The 14,853-nt window shown below is 51.5% G+C and overlaps 1 protein-coding gene across 3 annotated transcripts; it reads left to right on the forward strand.

Moving 5' to 3' along the window:
* Nucleotides 1–307: 307 nt before the first annotated feature.
* On the forward strand, nucleotides 308–14,848 carry kiaa0586 (KIAA0586 ortholog). Of its 3 annotated transcripts, none has more exons than XM_030357300.1 (26): nucleotides 308–1,118; nucleotides 1,480–1,621; nucleotides 1,925–1,995; nucleotides 2,602–2,686; nucleotides 3,403–3,511; nucleotides 3,983–4,103; nucleotides 4,294–4,360; nucleotides 4,505–5,010; nucleotides 5,939–6,011; nucleotides 6,128–6,298; nucleotides 6,595–6,814; nucleotides 8,616–8,798; nucleotides 9,240–9,565; nucleotides 9,657–9,749; nucleotides 10,234–10,418; nucleotides 10,993–11,129; nucleotides 11,299–11,447; nucleotides 11,580–11,727; nucleotides 11,813–11,918; nucleotides 12,052–12,305; nucleotides 12,996–13,039; nucleotides 13,440–13,550; nucleotides 13,698–13,923; nucleotides 14,003–14,142; nucleotides 14,405–14,474; nucleotides 14,602–14,848. In XM_030357300.1, the coding sequence occupies exons 1-26, from the start codon at nucleotides 631–633 to the stop codon at nucleotides 14,694–14,696; spliced, it is 4,320 nt and encodes a 1,439-aa protein (XP_030213160.1). In that variant the 5' UTR covers nucleotides 308–630; the 3' UTR covers nucleotides 14,697–14,848. The 3 variants fall into 3 exon arrangements, with proteins under 3 accessions (XP_030213160.1, XP_030213162.1, XP_030213163.1); XM_030357302.1 differs by having other exon boundaries at nucleotides 12,999–13,039; XM_030357303.1 differs by lacking the exons at nucleotides 308–1,118; nucleotides 1,480–1,621; nucleotides 1,925–1,995; ... (2 more) ...; nucleotides 3,983–4,103; nucleotides 4,294–4,360 and having other exon boundaries at nucleotides 4,942–5,010; nucleotides 6,128–6,269.
* The last annotated feature ends 5 nt before the right edge of the window (nucleotides 14,849–14,853 follow it).

The following is a 14,853-nucleotide window of genomic DNA, read 5'->3' on the forward strand; positions in this document are numbered from 1 at the left end:
AGACATAAACGAGATCGATCAATATATAAAAGGACTACAGTTTTAATACAAATATATATTGCCTTTTATATGTTATGTTTTCTAAAAAAATATTTAGATTTACTTTGATATGTTACTGTTAAACAAAATGTGTGTCGTTTTAATAAACAATGCTCTGCTTGCTTATTGAAATAACGAACCTTAATTCATGAATACGATAAATATATATTTTTATTAGATTATTTATCAGTTTATTCAAATTGGTGCAAGATATAGCAAATATATGATATCTAGTTGGAACGCACGCGAGGCCACGGAAACCGGAAGTTGTCAAATTGGAATGCACCCGACGCCACGGAAACCGGAAGACGTCAGGTTGTTGTCAGCAACAACTGCTGTCTGTTATTATCAAATTTCCTTATCGCTTGAGGTCAACAATGTGTCCAGGGTTTAGAGTCTGGACATCGGGAGAATCATCTGTCGTTTACATGAGGAGATCGTAGCGAGTTTGTGGTTTTTCTCGTTTCTTCTTTCTTTCTTCGTTGTTGGCGGAGCGGGAAATTTAAAAACATCGCCCCACTCGGCTTCCGTAGCGCGACAACAACACGACTCCTCATCCTCAACAAAACACCTGTACGTTATGATGTCGTCATGAGGACGTTCTCCTGGGTACCGGGTGAGAGCGGGCTGGAAGACGTGTCCACCTGCAGCTCTGATGCCGGCAACGTCCTTATCCGCTCAACCACTACAGTCCTGTCCAAACCCAGCCACCCAGACCAGTCCAAACCCAGCCATCCAGACCAGTCCAAACCCAGCCCCTCAGACCAGTCCAAACCAAGACCCCCAGACCGAGTCCACCCAGGGACCAGGGAGCCTGGTCAGCGACCACAGACGTCAAATAAGGACAAGCTGAAGCCAGGGACTAGTCGGTCGATGGTTGACCATCTAGTGCAGACGAACCAGTCTCCTATACTGGTGGACCAATCTCGAGCACTGAAGGAAAAGTCTCCTTTACTGGTGGACCAGTCCCCAGTACTGACGGACCAGTCCCCAGTACCGACGGACCAGTCTCCAGTGGTTCTGTTTTCAGGTCAGGAGGTTCTCACTGCTAACCACCCTTTCCAAGGCCTCCAACACAGGTACCTTCTACATCCCCTAGCTCTATACAGTCTAAATCATCCAGCCCTATATCTTCTATATCACCTGGTTCTACTCTCTAGATCCTGGGTCTTTATACTCTACATCACCTAGCTCTATACCCTCTATCATCTGGTTCTACTCTAGATCCTAGAGCAGCGGAATAGTTCAATCTCTCCAAGCTCTTTACAGTCTATATCGCCCAGTTCTAATCTCTGAATCACCCAGCTCTATACACTCTGCATCACCTAGCTCTACGCTGTACAGTACCTAGCTCTAGATACCCTAGCTCTATACCATTTGATAAAGTCTATGCATGGACGTATCCGATGATGTTATCCCAGGTGTCTGGTTCCTCCACAGGTCCCACAGCGCCCCCAGGAGGCTAGAGGGGGAGGTGCAGTTCTCGGATCCCGTCCCTAACCCTGAGACTGGCTGTCTGTCGTCATGCCAACAGGGAGCTGTTACCGCGGCGACGCTAGCCGCTACAGCACCTCTGATCCAAGTAAAACACTCTGCTGTATTGAGGACACTGTCTGTACCGTGGTGTAGATCAAATCTTCTGGATTTGTGTTTTGTTATAGTATGTTGTCCTGTTACATAGTGTGTTGTTTTGTTATGTAGTGTGTTGCGTTGTTCTGGAATCTACATGGTGTACTTGAGTTATATGTGATATGTCTGTTATTGCCCTTTGTATTGTTGTTGATAGTATGTTGCCTTGTTAAAGTGTGTGTGTGTGTGTGTGTGTGTGTGTGTGTGTGTGTGTGTGTGTGTGTGTGTGTGTGTGTGTGTGTGTGTGTGTGTGTAGGCTCAGAGTCAGTTGGAGTTCCGGGTTTCCCAGCTGACGGATGCTTTGAGGAGGTTCCAGGAGATGAAAAGGTCTGTGTGGGTGGTTTTTTGTCATTGTGTGTTGTGTATTGGTTGTTTCTGTGTTGTGTATTGGTTATTTCTGTGTTGTGTATTTGTGTTATGGGTCATTGTGTGTTGTGTGTTTGTGTTGTGTGTCATTGTGTGTTGTGTGTTTGTGTTGTGTGTCATTGTGTGTTGTGTGTTTGTGTTTTGTTTGTGTTGTGTTGTGTGTAGTGTTGTGTTTGTGTTGTGTGTCATTGTGTGTTGTGTGTTTGTGTTGTGGGTCATTGTGTGTTTGTGTTGTGGGTCATTGTGTGTTGTGTGTTTGTGTTGTGGGTCATTGTGTGTTGTGTGTTTGTGTTGTGTGTCATTGTGTGTTGTGTGTTTGTGTTGTGGGTCATTGTGTGTTGTGTGTTTGTGTTGTGTGTCATTGTGTGCTGTGTGTTTGTGTTGTGTGTCATTGTGTTGTGTGTTGTGTTGTGTGTTGTGTTTGTTGTGTGTTGTGTGTTTGTGTTGTGTTGTGGGTCATTGTGTGTTGTGTGTTTGTGTTGTGGGTCATTGTGTGTTGTGTGTTTGTGTTGTGTGTCATTGTGTGCTGTGTGTTTGTGTTGTGTGTCATTGTGTTGTGGTGATCAGCCCTCAGGATGAGCTGAGCTGCAGAACCTCAGATCATCTGCTGCACAGACTGGAGATCCTTCAGAACCAGCACCTGCTGCTGCAGGTACTGGAGCTACGACTACCACTAGTACTGATACTAGTACTAATACTAATACTACCACTAGTACTGATACTAGTAATAATACTACCACTAGTACTAATACTACCACTAGTACTGATACTAGTACTAATACTAGTACTAATACTACCACTAGTACTATACTAATACCACAGAACCAGCACCTGCTGCTGGAGGTACTGAAGCTACTACTACCACTAGTACTGATACTAGTACTAATACTAATACTACCACTAGTACTACCACTAGTACTATACTATACTGCAGAACCAGCACCTGCTGCTGGAGGTACTGAAGCTACTACTACCACTAGTACTGATACTAGTACTAATACTAATACTACCACTAGTACTAGCACTAGTACTATACTATACTGCAGAACCAGCACCTGCTGCTGGAGGTACTGAAACTACTACTACCACTAGTACTAATACTAATACTAGTACTAATACTTCCACTAGTAATATACTATACTGCAGAACCAGCACCTGCTGCTGGAGGTACTGAAACTACTACCACTAGTACTAATACTAGTACTAGTACTAATACTGCAGTACTACCACCGTATACTATTACTAATACTGCAGAACCAGCACCTATGCTGCAGGTACTACTGTCTTATACTAGTACTAATACTTATACTAGTACTAACTGACCAGAGAAGTCGTAAGACTTCTAAAATGTATCTGTCCTCCAATCAGAGGCACCTTCTGGACTCCACCTGCAAGATGAGCATAGGCCACGCCCCCGTGACCCCTGACCCCCCCTCGACCCTTCACCTTTCCCCTCCTGCTGCACCTCCTCACTCAGGTAAAAGAGAACGCAAAGTGCTATCAGGATAGTTAGTGAGATTACGACTAATATTAGATGTTTACTGACTCGTTTTTGATAATATTACTACAGCTATTAGTTGTTTATTGACTAGTTAGCGTTATTACTGCTGATATTAGATGTTTACTGACTAGTTTGATCAGAATAGTTAGTGTTAATAATGTTAATGATATTAGATGTTTACTGACTAGTTTGATCAGAATAGTTAGTGATAATAGTGTTAATGATATTAGATGTTTACTAACTACCTTTATCAGGATAGTTAGTGATAATAGTATTACTGATATGGATGTTTACTGACTAGTTAATTACCTTTACTTAAAGTCAGTGTGTGTGTGTGTTTGTGTGTGTGTGTGTGTGTGTGTGTGTGTGTGTGTGTGTGTGTGTGTGTGTGTGTGTGTGTGTGTGTGTGTGTGTGTGTGTGTGTGTGTGTGTGTGTGTGTGTTTCAGTGTCATCTGGTCAGGCCTGGCCCCTCCTGACCAATCAGAGAAGACCAACCAAACACATGACCAGCCATAGTCCCGGGAACTCCAAGGAAACCAAGGACCTCCGGCCATCAGGGACCAGGAGGTGAGGAGGAGGAGAACAAGAGGAGGAGGAGGAAATTATAGATACCTACCCAGTATAAAATACTTATCTATAATAGACTTGTATACAATAGGCTTCTGTGGCAATATCACCATAGTAACAGCATTGCCATAACAATAGCATCTGTTCCTGTTTGTTCTGTTCCTTCCTACATGGGCGGGGCCATCGTCAGAGGAGCTTCAAGGGTTCCCATATCAACCAGACGTGTTTCAGAAAGTCGGACCCAGCGGGCCAATCAGGTGAGGAAGGAACCATCCATCTGACTAGGGAGAGCCAATCACAGCCCAGATAGAGAACAAATATACCTCACTAAAATAGCATGTTGTAGGAGGGTCAGCTCAGAACGGCTGGCTGTCTGTCTGAGCTGTCTGTCTGTCTTCTAGGTGGGAGGAGGGCCTGTCCAGTCAGCCATCCTATCAGCTCCCGGTGGATGTTCTCCAACCATGGTTCCCTCTGTCCCAGCACCTCCTCCTCCTCTCTCTGCTCCTCCTTTCTCTGCTCTAGCTCCTCCTGCTCCTCTCTCTGCTCCTCCCCTCTCTGCCCTAGCTCCTCCTCCTCCTCTCTCTGCTCCTCCTCTCTCTGCTCCTCCCCTCTCTGCTCCTCCTCTCTCTGTCCTAGCTCCTCCTCCTCCTCCTCTCTATGCTCCTCCCCTCTCTGCTCTTGCTCCTCCTGCTCCTCCTCTCTCTGCCCTAGCTCCTCCTCCTCCTCTCTCTGCTCCTCCCCTCTCTGCCCTAGCTCCTCCTGCTCCCTCCGTGGTGCAGGAGGCGGCTCTGGTTCTCCGGGACGTCCGCAGACAGCGGAAGGTTCTGGAGGAGAACGTGGACGCCATGCTGAGAGCCCGCGACACTGAGGCTCTGCACCTTCAGCTGGACGCCCTGTCGGCCAACAGGTAGCATCACCTAGCCTGTAGCCACGTAGCCTGTAGCCACTCACACCTAGCCTGTAGCTGCTCACATCTAGCTTGTAGCCACTCACACCTAGCCTGTAGCCGCTCACACCTAGCCTGTAGCCGCTCACACGCAGCCTGTAGCCGCTCACACCTAGCCTGTAGCCGCTCACACGCAGCCTGTAGCCGCTCACACCTAGCCTGTAGCCACTCACACCTAGCCTGTAGCTGCTCACACCTAGCATTTAGCCGCTCACACCTAGCATGTAGCCGCTCACATCTAGCTACACCCAGCCTGTAGCCGCTCACACCTAGCCTGTAGCCGCTCACACCCAGCCTGTAGCCGCTCACACGTAGCCTGTAGCCGCTCACACCTAGCCTGTAGCCGCTCACACCTAGCCTGTAGCCGCTCACACCTAGCCTGTAGGTGCTCACACCTAGCCTGTAGCTGCTCACACCTAGCATGTAGCCGCTCACATCTAGCTACACCCAGCCTGTAGCCGCTCACACCTAGCCTGTAGCCGCTCACACGTAGCCTGTAGCCGCTCACACCTAGCCTGTAGGTGCTCACACCTAGCCTGTAGCTGCTCACACCTAGCATGTAGCCGCTCACATCTAGCTACACCCAGCCTGTAGCCGCTCACACCTAGCCTGTAGCCGCTCACACCGAGCTTAGCCTAGCCTCTAGCCACTCACACCTAGCCTGTAGCCGCTTACACCTAGCCTGTAGCTGCTCACACCTAGCCTGTAGCCGCTCACACCTAGCCTGTAGACGCTCACAGCTAGCTCCACCTAGCCTGTAGCCACACACACCTAGCTCCACCTAGCCTGTAGCCGCACACACCTAGCTCCACCTAGCCTGTAGCCGATCACACCTAGCTACACCTAGCCTGTAGCCGCTCAAACCTAACCTGTACGTGTGCGTGTGTAGGGACTGCAGCGAGGCTTTGAGGGTCAGGAGGACGGTGGACGCGTGGATCAACCGTCTGTCACATGACCCCCAGGTGAGATGACGATGATGTCACGACGATGTCACGATGATGTCACGATGATGTCACGATGATGTCACGACGACGGGAGTTTGGGACGATGGGGTCATGTGATGATCTCCTCTGTGCAGACCTCCTCTCCTCCCACCGCTGCTCCTCGAGGAGGAGGAGGAGGAAGAGGAGGAGGAGGTCCCTCGCTGCCGGCCAGGAAGGCGGGGCCAAGGCCACTGGGCGTTCCCAGGCAACCAGGCGGTGTCAAGGCAGGAAGAGGAAGTAGGCGACAGCAGCCCAACGCCAGATCAGTAAGCACCCAGGGACTCTCTCTCACTCACTCACTCACTCACTCACTCACTCACTCACTCACTCACTCACTCACTGAGACACTCACTCACTCACTCACTCACTCACTCACTCACTCACTCACTCACTCACTCACTCTCTCACTCACTCACTCACTCACTCACTCACTCACTCACTGAGACACTCACTCACTCACTGAGACACTCACTCACTCACTCACTCACTCACTCACGCACTCACTCACTCACTCTCCCACTCTGACCCCCCCCTCCCCCCCCCCCTCTATGTGTGGGAGCAGGCCGTGGACCAGGACCAGGACCAGGACCAGGCTCCAGCCAGGGGTCCGGGGCCCTCCTCCAGGGGCGCCCTGAAGAAGACCCCCTACCTCAGACCCCCCTCCCCGGGCCCCCCCAGACACAGGGACCCGGCCAGACCCCCACCGGTGGACGGCGGCCGGTGTGAGACGCCCTACAGGGGGGTGGACCCCCAGAGGGTCTACAGGACCCTGGTGGAGAGAGGTGTGTGTGTGTGTGTGTGTGTGTCAGTGTGTGTCAGTGTGTGTTGATGTTTGTCTTTGGGTGTGTGTATAGGAAGAGGGTAACTCTCCGCTCCACTCCTCTCCTCCTCTCCTCCACTCCTCTCCTCCTCTCCTCTCCTCCTCTCCTCCACTCCTCTCCTTCACTCCGCTCCGCTCCTCTCCTCTCCTCTCCTCTCCTCTCCTCTCCTCTCCTCTCCTCTCCTCTCCTCTCCTCTCCTCTCCTCTCCTCTCTCCTCTCTCCTCCTCTCCTCTCCTCTCCTCTCCTCTCCTCTCCTCTCCTCTCCTCTCTCTCCTCCTCTCCTCTCCTCTCCTCTCCTCTCCTCTCCTCTCTCCTCCTCTCCTCTCCTCTCCTCTCCTCTCCTCTCCTCTCCTCTCCTCTCTCTCCTCTCCTCTCTTCTCCTCCCATCTCCTCCCCTCTCCTCTCCTCTCCTCTCTTCTCCTCGCGATCTTCTAGGAGGGTAGAAAAACTGAATTTAAATGCATCAATCTGGTGAATTTGAGAACCAAAATATGACATACCCACGCACACACGTGTTGTGTGCGTGGGGGGGGGGGGGGGTGTATGTATGTGTGTATGTGTCTGTGTCTCAGTGTCTGTGTTTGCAACTTCAACTTACAAAACCGGTCAAACTTGAGGTTGGGATTCTAATCATCCTATTTTAAGAAAGGCATTCAAAGATAGGAAAAATCCTAACTTCCTATTACAGAAGCAGTCCCTAACCGGTTTGCCATTTCCTATCTTATCTTTGGCCGCCTAATTTATCTTAATTAAGGTAATCCAGACTGTTCTGTCGATCCGATTTTTCGATATTAATCGTCAGGTTATGTCTGTTTCTGCATTCCGCGTTCTATCAATTCTGATTGATAGAACGCGTTACTTTTAACGTTAACAGAGAATTTTGATAAAGGATCTTTGATAATAACGGCAGGCTAGTAGCACTAGTACTATGGCCATGATGGGTATTGGTAAAGAGAATAAAAAAATTATAAATTAGTAATAAATTAGTAAAGTAATTCTTCCACCAAATTCAAAATCAAATGTCTTTACAGGCGATAAAATGAAATAAAATATGGTCAGGAAAATTTACCACATCATAATGCGGTCTCGGTAGCCTTTCTGTCATGTGTCTGTTGTGATGTTCCTCTTCTTCATTGTCAAACAGACCTACTAGCAGTGTTGCAGCCATCTTTTTCAGTTAATGAATGAGTTATTTTGAATTTAGGACAGGGTGTATGGCCACCTAACTTAGGGATCCTAAGGTAAGAAATTCCCAACTTAGGTTAGTTCTGTAATGGCTAAATTCTCATCTTAAGTAACCAAAACCCCTAAATGCCTTCCTATCTCCAGATAGGATAGGATAGGATCTCAGAGTTAGGAGGTTTCTGGAATGAGGCCCCGGGAATGTGAGGGTAACCCTTGGTTCCCCACTCCTGTCCCACGCTCTGTGGTGGTGACAAGCTCAATGCTGTTCAGACCGTCTCCCACCAGGACCAGGGAGCCTGCAGGGAGAGAAAGAGGGATGGAAAAAGAGAGCAGGGAATGGCTATTAAACACCTTGCCCTTTTCTACACACCGACATCTGTTGTTTCTCTGCTAATCTCTCTCTCTCTCTCTCTCTCTCTCGTCTCTTGTCTCTCTCTCTCTCTCTCTCTCTCTCTCTCTCTCTCTCTCTCTCTCTCTCTCTCTCTCTCTCTCTCTCTCTCTCTCTCTCTCTCTCTCTCTCTCTCTCTCTCTCTCTCTCTCTCTCTCGTCTCTCTCTCTCTCTGTCTCTCTCTCTCAGGAGTCCAGATGAAGTCTATTAGAACTCAGACCGATCCATCTGCCACTCCCCCCCGGTTGCCGAGACAACCGGTCCAGGACGACTGCAGCCACGCCCCCGTTACCCACGGCAACCAGCGTTCCCAGGACAGGGCCCAGCACTGGCTCCCCGTGGCCGTCCCCCTCGGTCAGGAGCTCGTAACTGGTTAGTAACTAGTTATTACTCATTTTACCCATTACCGATAACTAGCTGTAACACATGTTAGCGAGTAGCAGTAACTAGTTATTACCCATGTTTGTTAGTACCAATAACTAGTTAACCATATTAACCAATACTAATAACTAGTTATTACCCATGTTAGCGAGTAGCAATAACTAGTTACTTATTACCCATGTTTGTTAGTACGAATAACTAGCAATAGTAGCAATAATTAATTACCCATGTTATCAATAACTAGTTATTAATCGTACTATTCACTTGTTAACCATAATAACTAGTACTTATAACTAGTAATTACCCATATTAAATAGGACTTATAACTAAGGATTAACCATATCAACTCGTTACTAGTTATTAAACACATAATATTGTAGTGGTTAGGTAATGTTAACTGGTTAGTTAGTTTAAGGTGTTTTTTTTTCTCAGGGCTGTCGTCCAGACGACCGCTGATACAACTTCCAAAGACGTCCAACATAGCCGCCGCGCACCCAACCACTGGATCCAACATGGCCGCCGCGCACCCAACCGCTGGATCCAACATGGCCGCCGCGCACCCAACCGCTGGATCCAACATGGCGGCCATTGAAGTCCCCAGTGGATCAAACATGGCGGACATTGAAGTCCCCGATGGATCCAAAATGGCGGACATTGAAGTCCCCAGTGGATCCAACATGGCTGCCGTGGAAGTCCCCAATGGATCCAACATGGCTGCCGTGGAAGTGTTGAATCAGAGAGCAACAGTTGAACTACAGGTGAACTAGCCTGCTCTAATCCTCCTACTAGCCTGATGCTAGCCTGAGGAAACAACATGCTGGAATAATCTCAGTAATTGTTGACTTTCAGATCGTCACAGAAAGGAGTGATGAAGAAGAGGAGGAGGAGGAAGAGGTGCTCTTCCCAGGAACGGGTTTCCTCTCTGTAGTGGATGTTGTTCAGGTAACTGGATTTAGCCCCACTCACTAGAGCTGACCCCCCCCCCCCCTCACTAGAGCTCACCCCCCCCTCACTAGAGCTCACCCCCCCTCACTACAGCTCCCCCCCCTCTCACTAGAGCTGACCCCCCCCCCCCCCTCACTAGAGCTCCCCCCCTCACTAGAGCTCACCCCCCCTCACTAGAGCTCACCCCCCCCCTCAGTAGAGCTCCCCCCCCCCCCCTCACTAGAGCTCCCCCCCCCTCACTAAAGCTCCCCCCCCTCACTAGAGCTGACCCCCCCCCCCCCCCCCCTCACTAGAGCTCAGCCCCCCCCCCCCCTCACTAGAGCTCACCCCCCCCCCCCTCACTAGAGCTCACCCCCCCTCACTAAAGCTCCCCCCCCTCACTAGAGCTCACCCCCCCCCCCCCCCCCCCCTCACTAGAGCTCACCCCACTACGACCACTCTCAGACCCAATGCTGAGCTGTGACCCCCCCCCCCCCCCCAGGAGGACAGTGTTCAGGAGGAGCTGCTCATCGAGGTCTCTGGACATCGCTCCCCTCCCGCTGCTCTCTACCACGGCCCGGCCTTCCCCCCCTCCACCTCCGCCGCCCCCCTCCCTGCCCAGGACCAGGCCTCCGCTCTGGGCCTCATCCAGCGGGGAGACGCCCTGGAGAACCGGCTGCTGGAGTGGTGGGTCTCTGTCGATATCTCCCCCCTCTGTCGGTCTCTCTCCCAGTGTGTCTCAATATCTCTCTCTCTCTCTCTCTGGTCTCTCTCTCTCTCTCTCTCTCTCTCTGGTCTCTCTCTCTCTCTCTCTCTGGTCTCTCTCTCTCTGGTCTCTCTCTCTCTGGTCTCTCGGTCTCTCTCTCTGGTCTCTCTCTCTCTCTCTCTGGTCTCTCTCTCTGGTCTTTCTCTCTCACTCCGGTCTCTCTCTCTCCCTCTCTGGTCTCTCTCTCACTATGGTCTGTCTCTCTCTCTCTCTCTGGTCTTTCTCTCTCACTCTGGTCTCTCTCTAACTCTCTCTGGTCTCTCTCTCACTCTGGTCTCTCTCTCTCTCTGGTCTCTCTCTCACTCTGGTCTCTCTCTCTCTCTGGTCTCTCTCTCACTCTGGTCTCTCTCTCTCTCTCTCTGGTCTCTCTCTCTCTCTCTGGTCTCTCTCTCTCTCTGGTCTCTCTCTCTGTCTCTCTCTGGTCTCTCTCTCTCTGTCTCTCTCTGGTCTCTGTCTCTCTCTCTCTCTCTGGTCTCTCTCTCTCCCCCCCTCCAGGGTGGAGCAGCAGGTGATGACCAGGGTCATCTGTCAGCTGTACAGCCCCCCTCCCCCTGACCCCGCCCTCAATGAAACGAGTGGCCAATCAGAGGCCGAGGAGGAGAGCGTCACCTCGGGGTCACACCGTTCACCCGGTGAGGCTTCGCCCATACGCCGTCTCCCTCTCCACCCGTCTACCCGCCATCCTGTCTACCATCTGGATGTTTGCCTCAGCTACAGTGTGTGTGTGTGTGTGTGTGTGTGTGTGTGTGTGTGTGTGTGTGTGTGTGTGTGTGTGTGTGTGTGTGTGTGTGTGTGTGTTAGAGGGCCCTGCTGGGGTCGGTTCCCCTCTGCTCCGCCGGTACGTCAGGGAGGTTCTGGTGGAGACCGGGACCCTGATGCTGTCCCAGAGAGACCCGCCGGGACCGGGACCGGGACCAGGACCAGGACCGGGACCGGGGACGGCAGAGCAGGTACACACCCCCTAGTCTGTGGTTCTGTCTGTCTGTCTGTCTGTCTGTCTGTCTGTCTGTCTGTCTGTCTGTCTGTCTGTCTGTCTGCCTGCCTGTCTGTCTGTGGTCTGACAGGTTGTGTTGGGTCCACAGCTGCTGGTGTCCACCCCAGCTCCGACCCCAGTACCCAGCCCAGTCCCGGACCCGGACCCGGACAGTCCCCAGAGCCCCCCCCTGCAGACCCCCCCCCCCTCCGGAGCCCCCAGCCCGGAGCCAGCAGAACCCTGGCCCTCACACACAGGTTAACACACACACACACGCACACGCACGCACCCATTCCACGCCAGCCAATCCGCTTGTTTCACCATGGCCTCCTGTGTTCTTAGTGGCTGACGTGGAGCTGGTGGCCACGCCCACCCCCACCCCGGAGCCACGCCCCCTGGATGACGACCCGCCAATCATGGCTGAGGGGACCCCCGACTCACACTCACTGTGAGAGAGACACACACACACACACACACACACACACACACACACACACACACACACACACACACACACACACACACACACACACACACACACACACACACAGTGTTGATGTGTTTGGTGTTTTGTCTCTCAGGGTGAAACCTGCATCTGAGGGGAACTTGCCCCTCCCCCCTGCTCCTCCCCCTGCCTCCCCCCCGGCCCTCCCCCCTCAGGACCACAGTGTGTGTACTAGTACGGCTGGTAGTACTAGTACTGCTGGTAGTACCAGTACTGCTGGTATCAGCCTGAGCACCAGCAGCAGCAGCCTGGTGGCGGCCAGGGGGGCGGAGCCTGCAGTGAGACACATCTCAGAGGGAGAGCTGCTGGTCAGCTGCTACTACCCCACAGGTGAGACAGGTACACACAGGGAGACAGGTACACACAGGTGAGACAGGTACACACAGGGAGACAGGTACACACAGGGAGACAGGTACACACACAGGGAGACAGGTACACACACAGGGAGACAGGTACACACAGGGAGACAGGTACACACACAGGGAGACAGGTACACACAGGGAGACAGGTACACACAGGGAGACAGGTACACACAGGGAGACAGGTACACACAGGGAGACAGGTACACACAGGGAGACAGGTACACACAGGGAGACAGGTACACACAGGGAGACAGGTACACACACAGGGAGACGGGTACACACAGGGAGACAGGTACACACAGGGAGACAGGTACACACACAGGGAGACAGGTACACACACAGGGAGACAGATACACGCAGGGAGACAGGTACACGCAGGGAGACAGGTACACACAGGGAGACAGGTACATGCAGGGGAGCACCACCCAGGTGAGTCAGACCGCTAAATGCACACAGAGACCCAATAGGTCAGTGATATAACCGTACACATACTAACTGTCTGCCGGTATATCTGTCTGTCCATCTCTCGTCTGTCTCTCACGTGTCTGTCTGTCCGTCTTTCTCTCTCGTCTGTCTGTCTGTCTCTATCATCCGTCTTGTCTGTCTGTCTGTCTGTCTGTCTGTCGGTCTGTCTCTCTGTCTGTCTGTCTGTCCCTAGAAGACGGCAGTTTCTCCAGTTCTCTGCGTGAGCTTCAGGAGATGGTGAGACGGCTTCCTATCCCCAATCGTGACCTTATCTTGACCTTATCGTGACATCATCATGGCATCATCGTGACAGCATCGTGACATCATCGTGACATCCTCATGACATCATCATGAAACCATCGTGACCTCATCGTGACATCATCATGAAACCATCATAACATCATCGTGACATCATCATGACAACATTGTGACATCATCATGACCCCATCGTGATATCATCATTACGCCATCGTGACCTCATCATGACACCATCGTGACATCATCGTGAAGTCTTTCATGACATCATCGTGACCTCATTGTGACCTCATCGTGACATCATTGTGACCTCATCGTGGCATCATCGTGACATCATCGTGACCTCATCGTGACATGTGTTCAACGTTCTGCTCCTCTCCAGGACTACGACCCTCCTAGTGAAGGACAGGTCGGAGGTCATGACCCCACGCTGACCCTGCTGGCCAGGATCGACCAGGAAGTCACGCTCTCTGAGCCCCGCCCCCAACCTGAGGTAACACACACACACACACACACACACACACACACACACACACACACACACACACACACACACACACACACACAGAGCTCCTGTAACCTTGGAGACGGTGGTCAAGGTGATGTGATCTGATGACCTCTGACCTCTTGTGTTCTCCAGGGGTCCTGGGGGGAGGAGGAGGAGGAGGGGGAGGAGGTGAGCATCGGGGAGGTCAGGGGGGGTCACACATCCTCGCTAGCGGACCCCCGGCAACAACGGACTACAAACTCCCAGAGGACTACAAACCCCAGCAGGAGTAGGAGGGGGGGAGGAGGAGGAGGAGGAGGAGGAGGAGGAGGAGAAGGAGGAGAAGGGGAGCAGGAGAAGAGCGACACCGCGACGGCAGGTAGAGCGACCCCAGACCAGCGGCCCCCGGCTCCGGTACCCCCGGTGTGTGACACGCTGTGGTTCTGCTGTGTTCCCAGGGTTACGCTACGCACCGACCAATCAGGGCCCGGTAACCATGGGAGACCTAAAGGCCGAGCCAATCGGTGAAGCTGTGATGAACTCCTCGCTTCAGGCCGACCAATCACACTCACCCCAACCGATGGAGAGCACACCTAAGGTAACACACACACACACACACACACACACACACACACACACACACACACACACACACACACACACACACACACACACACACACACACACACACACACACACACACACACACACATTGTTGTTCCCAACACAGTTGTCCCTAAACCACGCCCTTGCATCTCTGTGATTGGACAATCAGTCCCTAACAGACGGTTGGTTGAACTTTCATAATGTGATTATTATATTACTATATGATGTCCTGTCTAACAGCTGTGTGTTATCAGTCCTCCAGGCCTCTGGAGGCTCTCAGAGCACAACCTACCATGGTGAGACCCTACGACCCCACCCTGCCAGGTACACACACACACACACACACACACACACACACACACACACACACACACACACACACACACACACACACACACACACACACCCTCAGTAGACGGAGTTCAAAGACGTGTGTTTGTGTGTTGTGCAGGGGAACAGGAACAGGAAGTGATGCGTGGCCGCAGGAAGCTTCAGGTCCTTCTTCCCTCGCTGATCAACGAGGAAGAGGAGGATGAGGATAACTGATGATGTCATCGGCCAGAGGGGAGGAGGGAGGTTTTACTACTATACGATAATGTTTTTTATTGATATTTTCAAATAAATGCTTGTCTAAATTTGACGCTTGACTGATGATGATCGTGTTCGTTCTGGTAATCTCAAATAAACATTTAAATATCCATTT

The sequence above is a fragment of the Gadus morhua genome, chromosome 5, assembly GCF_902167405.1.
Source record: "Gadus morhua chromosome 5, gadMor3.0, whole genome shotgun sequence".
Classification (NCBI taxonomy): domain Eukaryota; kingdom Metazoa; phylum Chordata; class Actinopteri; order Gadiformes; family Gadidae; genus Gadus; species Gadus morhua.